This window comes from Diospyros lotus, chromosome 3 (genome assembly GCF_014633365.1).
Source record: "Diospyros lotus cultivar Yz01 chromosome 3, ASM1463336v1, whole genome shotgun sequence".
Classification (NCBI taxonomy): Eukaryota; Viridiplantae; Streptophyta; class Magnoliopsida; order Ericales; family Ebenaceae; genus Diospyros; species Diospyros lotus.
This window is the reverse complement of record NC_068340.1, coordinates 40,736,129-40,748,813: the sequence shown is the minus strand read 5'-3', so window position 1 is coordinate 40,748,813 and position 12,685 is coordinate 40,736,129. Positions and strand designations below refer to the sequence as shown.

At 34.1% G+C, this 12,685-nt stretch overlaps 2 protein-coding genes across 14 annotated transcripts in view; one reads left to right on the top strand and one right to left on the bottom strand.

Moving 5' to 3' along the window:
- Positions 1-12,685, bottom strand: part of LOC127796722 (uncharacterized) — a 43,330-nt gene that overhangs the window by 20,362 nt on the left and 10,283 nt on the right. Inside the window, exons 7-16 of one of the 10 annotated variants that reach the window (XR_008022057.1) lie at positions 12,386-12,472; positions 11,824-11,904; positions 11,671-11,703; positions 11,109-11,162; positions 10,934-10,975; positions 10,252-10,330; positions 10,101-10,171; positions 9,900-10,012; positions 8,724-8,926; positions 7,833-8,208 (exon numbers count right to left, since the gene is read on the bottom strand). The exons of 2 other annotated variants lie outside the window; for them this stretch is intronic. Coding sequence is in view for 5 of the 8 variants with exons in the window: in XM_052329044.1 (XP_052185004.1) it covers positions 9,911-10,012; positions 10,101-10,171; positions 10,252-10,330; positions 10,934-10,975; positions 11,109-11,162; positions 11,671-11,703; positions 11,824-11,904; positions 12,386-12,472 (549 nt within the window). In the remaining 3 variants the exon portion in view is untranslated. Of the gene's footprint in view, positions 1-7,832; positions 8,209-8,560; positions 8,927-9,571; positions 10,013-10,100; positions 10,172-10,251; positions 10,331-10,933; positions 10,976-11,108; positions 11,163-11,670; positions 11,704-11,823; positions 11,905-12,385; positions 12,473-12,685 lie in introns of those variants that run through there. 7 more of the 10 variants (XM_052329043.1, XR_008022058.1, XM_052329042.1 and 4 more) reach the window with 7 other exon arrangements.
- On the top strand, positions 125-7,046 carry LOC127796724 (type I inositol polyphosphate 5-phosphatase 10). 4 transcript variants are annotated; one of them, XM_052329050.1, is made up of 7 exons: positions 125-304; positions 415-519; positions 723-1,254; positions 2,750-2,943; positions 3,586-3,694; positions 5,409-5,557; positions 6,614-7,046. In XM_052329050.1, exons 1-7 carry the CDS (start codon positions 270-272, stop codon positions 6,804-6,806), a joined length of 1,317 nt encoding a protein of 438 aa, XP_052185010.1. In that variant the 5' UTR covers positions 125-269; the 3' UTR covers positions 6,807-7,046. The 4 variants fall into 4 exon arrangements, with proteins under 4 accessions (XP_052185010.1, XP_052185012.1, XP_052185013.1 ...); XM_052329052.1 differs by having other exon boundaries at positions 126-304; positions 5,409-5,585; positions 6,619-6,767; XM_052329053.1 differs by having other exon boundaries at positions 126-304; positions 5,409-5,585; positions 6,614-6,715.

Genomic DNA, 12,685 nt, shown 5'->3' with positions numbered 1-12,685 from the left:
AGATTATAAAGCATATCTTCATTCCATGGTTGGGAAAGAAGCAAGAGAGGCATATGATTCCGCCACTAATCACTACTTTATTGCCCTTATTCCTTCTTTCTGTAGAGTCTTCCTATATCTGGTCTTATACTGTTGTGTTTTAGCATCATCTCACTTATGGATTTTTGTCTCTCCTTGAGAAACACCTCTCAAATTTTTGTTTTGACTAATAGAATCGTTGTTTGGATTATTCAAGAATAGGGAGGGTGACTGATCTTCTTCAACCTCCAATGCCAATATCTCGTCAAGATGTTGAGACTGTTCGGTATGTAGAAAATCGATTATTCCATCTTACTTTTCTTTCTTTCATTACTCAAAAATTTACTTAAATTTTGATTCTCTCACATTATCCATTTCTTTTCTGTCTATATATAGAGTTTTCGTAGCGACATGGAACTTAGGGGGAAAATCTCCCCATAATGGTGTCAATCTTGACGATTTTCTTCAGCTCTATGATCAGCCCGATTTGGTTGTTTTAGGGTATGTGTTTCTTGATCTCTTTCTTCTTCTTCTTCTTCATCATCATCATCGTCGTCGTTGGGTAGCTGACCAAGTCCTCGATCTCTACTTTATTTACAAAGTTTTGTGGCTTCTATTTCTTTGAATTCATACTCATCAAAAGCTCAGTCTTAATCTCCAATATTCTTCTCTCTTATGTCCTTAATTTCTTTCTTAACCATCAGTTTCCAAGAAATTGTACCTCTAAATGCTGGGAATGTGCTAGTCATGGAAGACAATGGTCCAGCAGCAAAATGGCTATCTCTAATCAGCCAATGCCTTAACAAATCCCCCAATGGGGTGTTCAACACAAGCTCATCATCTCTGGGAAGTTTAAGTCTCTCCACCGCCACCGGCAGGTCGCTCCTCTACCAGAAAACCTCCCTCAGAACGCCGAGCAGAAGGCACCTCAGGAGCTGCAACTGTTCTACTTCTCAACCCGAAAAGAAGTACTACAGTAGCAAGGACTCTGCATGTTTTGGATGCCAACAATCACCGGCTGGCGAAGACGACAACTCCATGGAAGATGACGATTATGGGCCGGAGAGTTCCATGTTTTCCGAGCTAATCCCCCGGATGAAGTATAGCCTTGTGGCCAGAAAGCAAATGGTCGGAATTTTTCTCACTGTTTGGGCTAAGAAGGAGCTCCTCCAGCACATTGGCCACCTGAGAATTTCATGTGTAAGCCGCGGGATCATGGGTTGCCTAGGAAACAAGGTGATGTTAATCACTGACCTTTTCGGGATATGTCAACTTTTTTTCTTATTTACTTTATCCCCATTCAACATTTTCTAACACACAACTTATTTACACACATCACATTTTATTATGTTAAGGGATGTCATATCTCCTAAATAGGATTGTCGTATATTTCAAATTAATGACACTTAGAAACAGGGTCGACCCAAGAGGGCCAGCCCAACAGTGAAGCCATATATGTGGTGACATAAGGCTTCCAAAATTAGAAAGTCCTTAATTTTAAAATTTTATAATATATATATATTTTAATAATAAATATTTTATTAAAAAAATTAAATAGAAAACATTATAAATCTTTTTAACTTCCTTTGTCCATTTTCCATTTTTTTACAATTGTTCTCAAATCCCATAATCCCAATATCCCATAAAACCCATTTTCCCTTCTCAAATTTTCCCTCTTCCCATAAAACATTATTTATTGAACATAATTTATTAGATAAACTTGATTATGGAGATTTAATCAACAATTTTGCATCTCAAAAGACAAGAAAATTTTGATTTTACATAAAAGTGAATATAGTTCAATACATATTTAATTATAGAATGAAAAGTTGCTCCTTATTGATGAATTTTATCTTTTTAATGCTATTAGTTTAATGTTTTGTTTCGTTTCCTTCTATAAGAGAATCAGGAATATATAATTTTTTGCTCGCACTGATCTTCTTAGAGAGTTTAAAAAAAATAGTTTTGTTTTTCTTTATTTATTGCAGTAAGTTGTTTAGTTTTTTTTTTTAATCTCTAAGACATTATATTTTAGTTAAAAATTTATTGTCGTTAAAAGATTATTATATTTTGTAGTTAATTGAATTTTAACATTTTTTTTCTTTTTTTATTTAATAAAATGATGAAATGTTTGTGTAAAAAGGTATATTATTTATTTTTTTATAAAAAAAATTAATACTCTTGAGAAGGTCTCAACAAATATTTTCGCCTAAGACCCTCAACTTCGTAAGGTCGGTGAGACTTAGAGATAACAAGATGATGTTGTTAATTGCCAATAAAGAATCACCAACACTTTCAAGTAACGTTGCCTTTTTGTATCTTTTTTCTTGCCTGATGTTTATACAAACATGATCTTTGTTGGACAAGCACAATATGGAGGATTGTAGTGACTTTTTATTGGATCTCATATGTATAATGCATGATGTATAGTGACATTTCATTATGTCGTGTATTAATTTAAATTTATTATGTGTTTATGTATGAGAGCTCTATTATAATGGCTTTAGTTATGAACTAAGATTTACCGACACTTCTAAAACGTGGCATGCCTCGTGTTCTTGTTCAAACATATAGATAGATATAATGTACTCATAGAATCAAGTAATATATCTAAAACCTCATACTAGTCTACCAATATAAGATTGAGCTGTGACATCATTCATTCAAGAGAATTAAATGGAAAAAACTTTGGGCAAGTTCTCATACATTGGCATGATTTGTTTTCTCTTAGGGTTGCATTGCGGTGAGCATGTCCTTGCACCAAACAACCCTTTGCTTCATTTGTAGTCACTTGGCATCAGGAGAGAAAGAAGGAGATGAGCTGAGAAGAAACTCAGATGTTCTAGAGATACTAAAAAATACTCAATTCCCCAAGACTCACAAAGCTCCACATTGTAGGATTCCGGAGAAAATCCTACAACATGAGTGAGTTTCGTTTCTCCCTAATTCTTTACTCACCCAAGAAAAAGGACAAAATGTTGTGGCTAGTGTTTGACAATCCTCGGCCTTCATTGTGAGAAGTTGGTTGGCTTTATATACATATTTTGTTGTCAAAATACAATAATTAAAATTTATAATGTAAAACCAGATACACAATGTCTGCCTAATTTTAGGAAGCAAGAAGTGGCTTTGGGTGGAATGGGCCATCGAGATGAGAGAGTCTGCTCCGAGTGAAAAGGCTCATTAACAGGAATGATTGCTCTGGGTGGAAGAATCCACTGAGATGAAGGGCTTGGCTCCGGGTGGAAAGTCTCACTAAGAGGAAAGGATTGGCTCTGGGTGAACCCTTCCACCCGAAGTAATCTTTCCTCTCGATGAGCCCTTCCACCCGGAGCAAACTCTTTTCTCTCAGTGGCCCATTTAACTCGGAGCCATTTCTTGCTTCTTGAAATTAGGCAAATGTTGTGCATCCGGTCCCACATTATAAATTTCAATTATTATATTTTGACAACAATAACACAAACTATACTCTTGATTTGCAAAGTAGTTATTTTTAGGTCTCGTACCCATGACTTGTGATACCATTACTGTTTTTATTATTATAAACTATGGGGTTGGTGGTTGCAGCCAAGCAATATGGTTGGGGGATTTGAACTACAGAATTGCTTTGAGCTACAGCGAGACCAGAAAACTTGTAAAGCAAGAGGATTGGGATTCTCTTCTTCGTAGAGATCAGGTACTTAAATAGACACTCCATGCACTAAAATAAGTTTCTAAAGGGGAAGAAAATAGCATTTGTAAAAAGTAATTTAATATAATCTTTTAATTTTAAAAAATAATTAATGTAAGTTTTAAGATGTGAAGATACTTTATCTCCCTACAAAATTTTGAGGGTGCAAGATATATTTTTTGTACAATAATAATACATTTCTAAATTTTAAAAAAAGATAAAAGAAATTATAATCAGACAAGCGGAGGAGAATCAAAATTGAAGGAAAACTTTTGCAACTTACAAGCAATCAAAATGAAAGAGAAAAATATAATTTTTATATAGTTTTAATGTAAAAAGATACGTAAAAATGATGTGATAGTGATATTTTTATTTTTATTGAGGCACTAAAAATAGTACAAGAATTTAATAAAAAAATCTCCATCCACCCCACATCTCATTAAGGGGGTGTTTGTTAACTAAGATAAGAGGGAGAAAAGGTTAGATATGAGAAACATTCCGGATGTTTGGTCTTTCCAACGTGTTTGTTAAGCTTATCTGGCCATTTCCGGAAAAGGCATCACGTGACCTCTTATCTCCCCCTTTCAAGATAAATTTATCCGACCTCCCCCATCGGATAAATTTATCTGGCTCTTTCAAGATAAGTCTCAATTACTTATCTACCCCTTGTAAGATAGTTAATGCCATTTAATGCATTTTAAAGATTTAAATTTATTAAAAAGCTTATTTATTTATCTCTTATAATTAATATTATTTAATATATTTTTAAATTATTATATGTTTTGACAATTTTTAAAATTTAAATGACATTATTCATTTCATTAATTTTTAAAATTTAAATTTCTCTCTCTATATATATTTTATTAACTAATATAATTCATTTAATCAATTTTTAAATTATTTTATTTAATTTTATATTTTATTATCTATTATGAAAATATGTTTTGACTATTTTTAATTATGTAGGTGGAATTATTGTAATCCTAACAATTATTATTTATACTTTTCAACTCTTTTTAAATTTATTTTTGAACTTGAATTTAGAAAATAAAATATTATTTTTAATTTTAATCTTAATTTTTTTGACAATTCATATTAATCATAAAATACTATTTTAATCATAAATTTGGTAATAGGGATATTTTGGTAAAAAAATCCTTATCTTGGTGCTTATCATATGTATTAACAAACACGTGGAAAGAAAAAATACAGTTACCAATGGAATCTAAAAAATTTAACAAACAGTCTTATAGAAATCTTAGAATGCTTCCCGGCCTTATCTTGATCATTTTATATCTTGGTCCGGAAAGTATCCCAATTTTATCTTGATATAACCTTATCTTGCTCATTTTAACAAACGCCCCGAAAGAAATTGAAACATACATTCATACATGCATACATATATATATATATATATATAGTGGCGGAACTACATCTTAGTGAGGGTGTGCAATTGCCCTCCCTTAATTTCTAAAATTGTTTTTGATATTGTGTATAAATTACTATACCCTCCAACACTTATTAAGGCAATTAAGCAATGCCAATTTAGTATACAGAGTTAGACTTCTGCACCTGACCCAAAGTCCTGATTATGTCACTGTATATACATACATATATTATATATATTATCTTGCTTAGTTTTGCTCATAATTTTGATGCTGCATATGTTTGCAAAAGTAAGTAATTAATTCAATGGAGTTTTCTTCCCCCCAATCTATAGCTGAAGATGGAAAGGGAAGCTGGCAGGGTATTCAAGGGATGGAAAGAAGGGAAGATCTACTTTGCACCCACTTACAAATACTGTTATGATTCAGACACCTATGCTGGTGAGATTAGCAAATCCAAGGCCAAAAGGAGGACCCCAGCTTGGTAACGCTATATATATATATATATATATGTATATGTATGTATGTAATTACACATAAATTTTGTTATAACCAAATCACACACAATCACATACATAAAAATTGGGAGAATTGAATAGTTCTATCCACACAATTCTATATAATTAGTGACAGACTTAGGTTATTGAGTCACGACACATTCTATACACACAACTCTAATAGCTAGACTGTGGCCTCGTTTGTGGGTTTGCACTTGAGTTGAGATGAGTTTGATACCAAATGCAGTAACTAAGCATTTGGTAAACTTATAAGGTCTTCAACTCAACTTAAAATTTGTCAGATCTTAGGTTTTGAATCTAAGGATTTTCAATTGACAATCATTAAAGAAGGAAAAAGGAGAGGGAGAAATGATAGAATTTAGGGGGAAAAAAAAAAAGAAACAGAGAGTAGAAGAGAGGGAAGCATAATGTAGAGAGAAATGAAAGAATTTTGAGAGAAAATAAAGAGAAGAACAAAGGAAAATAGAGAATAGTAGATAAAGAGAATAAGATAACTTCAATATAATTGTTTAATTACTCGTTTGACTGTGGTATAATTTTATATAGTGCTATCTCAATAATTATTCACGACAATTACCACTATTATATAATTGTAAAAATAACTTTCTACTACTACATAGCTATAGAAATAACAATTTCAATACACATAACTGCTCTATTTATCTCTTATTTCTTATCCTAATTCTCTGATTCTCGACAAAAATTTTGGCGCATTAAGTGAATTCAAGTGTTTTACTAAATAATTATAATTAAAATTCAACTCAACTTAACCAATTTCACAAACCTTTTTATGTAATTAAACCATCCTCACCTTATCTCAAAATTCCGAACAAGTTGTGGTAAGATCACTCACAACCTACAGGCCTAGTTATAGACTCCGATCTCATTGAGTGTTCTTATTCCCACCTAATCTTACCTTATCTCGATTTAGAACTTAAAAGAGTTACCTAATACTCTTGCTAAAAATTTGTTTAAATGTTACTCTAAATGTAAAATAGCACTAACTTAGCTAGCACTTCTAGTGCAGGTGTGATAGGATACTGTGGCATGGAAATGGCATACAGCAACTGTGCTATGTACGCAGAGAGTGTCGTTTCTCCGACCACCGGCCGGTCTGTGCAACATTCTTGGTTGATGTGTTCCTTCCCATTGATTGAAGATGCTGATCAAATTCATGCCCTAATTCAATCAATCAATCAATCTTCATGGGTTTGAACAACTCCTAGCCTACCAATTACTGTTCTTATTTTGGTATCATATGTGCTCACAGAGTTATGTCCATTTGATTATTCCAATTATCAAATTTGAGGGCCAAAAACTCCAATAAATTGCATGATCCTAAATGCAATTTACTCTTTAATCTCTGTATTTCTTTTTTTTTTTTTTTTTCTCTTTGTGGGTAAAAGGGTAGAAATTATAAAATAGATATTAACCTATCTTTGTTGTAGTATTGATCTTAGAGGACTACCAGGTGATAAAACGCAATGGAGATTTGGATGTTAAGAAGATGGATATCTAGCCAAATAATGTTATTTGTAATAAGATTGGAGTAATTCCTATTAAAGATAAAAGACGTAATATATAGTTAAAATGAGATAATCACGTAAGAATAAAACTGACAGACTCCTCTAAAGAAATTGATAAAATGAAAAGTATTTATAGAAATAGATAAAATTTAGTAAGAAACTCTCTAAGTAGAACTAACTGGCAAACTAAAATTTAAACAATGAATTCCATTATAGGGATTAAAACTTGATATGTTATCTTGTATGTTGTAAGCGAAAGAATACAAAACAAACTCAAGATTACCTTGTCAAGAAATATGGAGAGATCGAGTAATACTAAGTTTTGCTTATCAATGCACCTAGCCAACCTCACAGCATGCTAGAGTCATGTTTTTTATAACATCATTGGTCCTTTCAATTAGACCCACAAATTATATATAGCCAGGGGCAGAACTACATGCATGTGAGAGCCCGCAATTACCCCCTCTCAACTTCTAAAATTGCACTCGACCCTTAGATATTATGCATATAAATTATTATACTCTCTAACACTTATTCTCCCTGAAATAAAAAAGATGAAGGGCAATTAAGTAATACCAAAAACAATTAGTATACAAACTTGAAATTTCTGCCCCCGACCCAAGATTCTGACTCCCCCACTTTATATTATATAGCACCTTGGACAATCCAAGCATTACCAAAGCTAATGAATCAACCTACAATCCAAGACTCACAAGGTGATATTTTCAAACCCTCTTTTCGCAAGGTGATATTTTCAAATCTCAAGCTGTATCTTTCAATCGCAAACTTCTATTTTACGTATTCCCTTTCACAAGTACGTAATTTAAGAAGTCCCAAACTTCAAGTACTGTTTGCCAACATGCCAACATTAAAAATCTTGACGCAGAGAGGCGAGAACAAATAAACAAATTTCAGAAGATCTTATTCCTGCTGATTATGTAAGACCTAATCTTTGGGCCCCATAACCATAATAGTAGGTTCTATGCTTACAAACTTTTGGACCAGATGCGTTTCATCTTTAGGACCCATGTCACCTGACGAACTTTTGGACTAGATGCCCTTCATATTGGACAATTTCATCAATATCCAAGCTGCAACAAGGCCATGAAGAAACCTAACTTCTTCGAGAATCATTTGAGCATGAAATGCATGTAGAGCTAATAGGACTTCTTCTAGAATCAAGATCAAACACTAGTTTCTGCCACAGATATCTTTTCATATAATATATTTGATATAAAAGAGAGAATATAGCTATTGCATTGCTTTAGTTTTCCTTTTATAAAAGTTTTAAGCCACTAGCTAGCTTGCAGGTTCACAGAAATTCTTTGAATATGTCATCACCCAAATTTGAAGCAATATCTCACATGCAAGGATTCCTTCATGAACCAATAAAAAGAAGAAGAAAAAGATAATAAGTGAGAATTAGTTCCATGCTGTTGCGTAGAATGGGTATCAGATCCATTCAAGAAGGCATTTATTCCTTTTCATCACCAATTATATATGCACTAAGTTCATGGTTCATCCCATAAGGCAACATATAAACTTAGACAGACAGTGCAAAGCATTAACAGTGAGTGGGAGAGGATAGACAAATGTCAAAGCTTACCGGTGCCATGTGGCATACTGCAGAAGCAGCACCACCCCGGATCATTCGGGTGGAAAGGAGGCTGATCAGCTCTGAGAAGAGGTTGGAAACCATAGAAGAAGAGAGGGAGGTTCGCCATAGCCAAAGCTGCAGTAACAAACCACCTGTTCTTGAGTCTTCTTCCAATGCTGTAAATGGTTACACCAAACAATCTTCTCCGGTGGCTGGATATATGACACATAACTAGTTAAGTAATCTCTCTCTCTCTCTCAATTTTTGGGTTAGGGTCACTTCTTATCAGACCGAGATAAAATAAAAAGATTGGAAGATGGAGAAACGGACAGACAGAGGAATGAAAACAGAGAGACAATGGAAAAGAAAGAGAGGCAGAGAGAGAGAGAGAGAGATAAGGGGGATACAGATGGAGCGTGGATAGTGATACACTTTTCAGAAGAAAATATTTTACATTCTATTCTCCCTCCATTCCGTTATGAACCATCTCCCAAACAAAGCTAAGGGAAGAAAACAATCTATCTGGGTGTGTTGTACAATTACTAGGTAAAACTTGTATGTTCTAATTTATACTATTTATTGGAAGACTACTCTTGACTTAGGTGTGATCTCACTCCTCAATTGTATTATGTCAGGAGGACAAGAAAGAAGTTACCTTGTTCTAATTTATACTATTTACGTGTTTTTTAGGACCAGAGCTTGGAGTTCACAGCTAGTCTGACTCTAAAGAGATGCATGACATTACCTGTGAATTAGAGATAATTTCCCATAATAATAATAAAATATATCTCGCTATCTTTTTCTTTTTTCGTGTTGAAGTTGCAGAACAAGGAAGGCCTTAGCTACACCAAAGAAAATATTGCACATTATTCCAATCTCATTGATTTGCTCACCTCAAATTGAGAAAAGAAGGTGAAAAATGAATCTGCATAACATTATTCTTGTAAAGTGTGTGTGTGTGTGTGCGCGCGCGCACAATTTTAAGGCTTCCATACAATGCCATATTCCATAGTGCATATCACCCTTCATTACAGGAAAAAAGCATATTTCTTCTTCTGTTCTCTTTTTTCATATTGAAGTAGGTAAAAGAAACGACCTAGGAGAAAATCATATACATTCACACTCATTTGACAAAAAAGAACATCAAAATTATCCCCGTGATGAGAAAACAAATTGCCATCATACCATGAACCTTTTCATGTAAGTAGTGGTTCTTCAATATTTTCTGTATTGCCAATAGATTCACTGTTTGGCACAGCTTCCGGCTTTAGCATACAAGCAAAACATAGCGATATTACCTGAAGCATTGAATAAAATCCATTGAGAGAGAGAGAAAGACAAAAGAATCATATATACATTTAGAGAGAAAAGAGAGAGCAGTTTTACCATGCCTAAGGATGCACAGACAATGCTGAAACCTTTACAGTGAAAAGGTGCATTGCTGGACAAAAACCAAGCTGGGAAAAAATAAGTTTGAGCAAAATCAAATGACATAATTCAATTGTTTAATGAACAGAAATCACAGAAACTAGCTCACAAGTCAATGGACTCATTGCAAGTGGTGATAGCAGATCAGCAATTGATTGCACGCCAGCAATAAATCCTTGTGCTTTTCCCTGTGTGAATTTGAAAGCATTGAAAGGATGAAAAAATAACGCTGAAAAGTGGAAACTTGTTTACTAAAGTGAAGATTCGCATTTTCAGCATGATCAGGACTGCAGCTGAAAAATACAGCAAGAGACAATTGACTAAGAAAGTATATCTTCAGAACTTTAGTTCTCTGATTTCTCTGTGAACTCAGCACTTCACTTCAAACATGAACTTTAGCAGGATAAGCATAGAATTTATACTTCTTTGTTTCTGTTGACACAAGAATTGAAAATCTACCTAGTTAAGTGAATTCTTATGAACCCACAAGTAAAACAGAAAATGGGAGCCTATGCAGGATGAGGAACTTAGAATCAGTGCCGGAAGATGAAAGGGATTGTTGCATAAACCCTTACAAACCAAGAAAGAACAGCTAGAGCATAATCTGCAGAGGGGGAAGTAAGTGTGGGACTTACGGTTTACCTTCTTCTTGGTTTGTATTGGTTTTTGAGGAAAAACAATCTGGCAGTTTTACACCTGATGCCTCAGCTTGGTTTAAGCAGTCGGCATATTCAAAAGTTCTAAAAACTGTTAAATCCATTTAAATACACCGTGCATAATCCTCCACTAACCTGATCAGCTGAGCTTGATGCTTTTGATATGATAGCATAAGTCTGTCATATCAGGAGAGTAAACAGGAAAACAAAAAAGGAAGGCGCATTAAAATTGACAATGGTGAAAAAAATAGATCTTTTCCCCAAAATAATTGCAGCATAGACACAGACATTCAAAAGGAATAGTACTTACAGAAGGTTTCACGAGGATGTAGACAACTCCAAATGAAGCACTCAGATATGGAACCTGTTTTCACAATGATTCCTAGTTAACAACAGTGGCTAATATAATCCAAAAGATTTATGGATTTGGCTAGCACTTGAAGATGCTGCTTGCAGTTATCAGTATATATGGTACTCTTCTCCTGGGGGAGAAGGCTTGGTGGTTGAAAGAAGTATAGAAAGAAGATGAGATTTCTTCTGAAAAGGTGGTGGCTAATTTGACTAACAATGCAAGGAAGAACGTTTGATATCAAGTGGTATGTACTTACCAGAAAAAATAAAAAAGATATTGACTGGTATGTAGATTGGAAAAAAAATAGCATTTTCATATGCTAAAACACCAATTTCAGTATATGTAAACAGAAAGTAGTTTTGACATATAAAGAACCTCCAACCAGTAGATTTGAAGCTTTAATAGAAAACCTCTTTTATTTGCAGTATGTGTGGAGAACAAAAAGCGCAAAATATGTATGTTTCCATAACCTTTATCTTGAGATAGTTCATAATCACTCATTAAGTAGAGAAGGCATTACCCAAGAAGCCCATGCCAAGCCATCAAGCAATGCCTGTGCTTTAAAGGAAAAGAACAATACTTTCATCAGACAAAATCATTTCAATAATGTGCTTCCCAGTACTAGCAAGTACAGAGCTAAGGGATTAAATCAAGCCAGTAGAGGAAAACTTACATAAGCTATTGACGCAAGCAAAGCAGCGGACAGTATCACTTTCTCCCCAACCAATGGATTGATGAGAGGTAGCACGACAATCTTTAAGTATGCATGACATAAAAGACAAGGTAATTGGAAAAATTATAGACCTCAAGAATGTTCCATAAATGATTGATTACACAAGCTTGATTCAGTCAGACATCCGTAGCTTGGTTGATGATAAGCGAGGTTTAGCTAAAATGAAAATCCTTGGAACAGATATGTGTGTGCATCATGTACAGTTTACTCCACTGGCCAATGCATGTCTATCAAGTTCAAGGATCTGGGAGACTATAAATGAAGTAAGAGGAAAAGAAGTGTAAGAGCAGAATATTAAAACAAGGAAGAAATGTGTGAGAATTCTGGTGAATGAGCAGATTATTAAACATGATATAGATACAGGGTAATTTATTAAGGTGGTGCCTTCTTGCTCAATGATGAGCTCATTATGAAACAATTTTACAATTCTTTGCATCAAGGTGCAATCAAGCCTTTTATCTCGAGTAGACAAAAGAAATGAATAAAACACTGGAAAGAATACCTGAGAAAAAATTGAGCCTATTCCCACCATCATCAGAAGTTCTGAAAATTGATTTTTGTTGAAACCAAAGGCTGACTTCAGATAGTACTGCAGAGGTAGCAGGAAACATATGAAAAGTTGCATGAAACTTAAGTTTCAAAAGCATTCAAAACTTTAAATTATCAGAACATTTCCCACCCCCACCCCTGCCCCTGCCCTTGCCCCTTCTTCCCTGCGACAGGGGGAACCACAGAAGAAGTAAAAAATTATTAGAATAATAAATTAAAAAAAGGCAAGAATTCATTAAGCATTTATTTATCT

What these genes read in the sequence shown, in the direction of transcription:
- LOC127796724 (XM_052329050.1), top strand. Translation starts at nt 270, where the DNA reads ATGCCAATATCTCGTCAAGATGTTGAGACTGTTCG. An exon ending in CAAGATGTTGAGACTGTTCG is followed by an intron (nt 305 to 414) that starts GTATGTAGAAAA and finishes GTCTATATATAG; the next exon opens with AGTTTTCGTAGCGACATGGA. An exon ending in TGGGTTGCCTAGGAAACAAG is followed by an intron (nt 1,255 to 2,749) that starts GTGATGTTAATC and finishes GTTTTCTCTTAG; the next exon opens with GGTTGCATTGCGGTGAGCAT.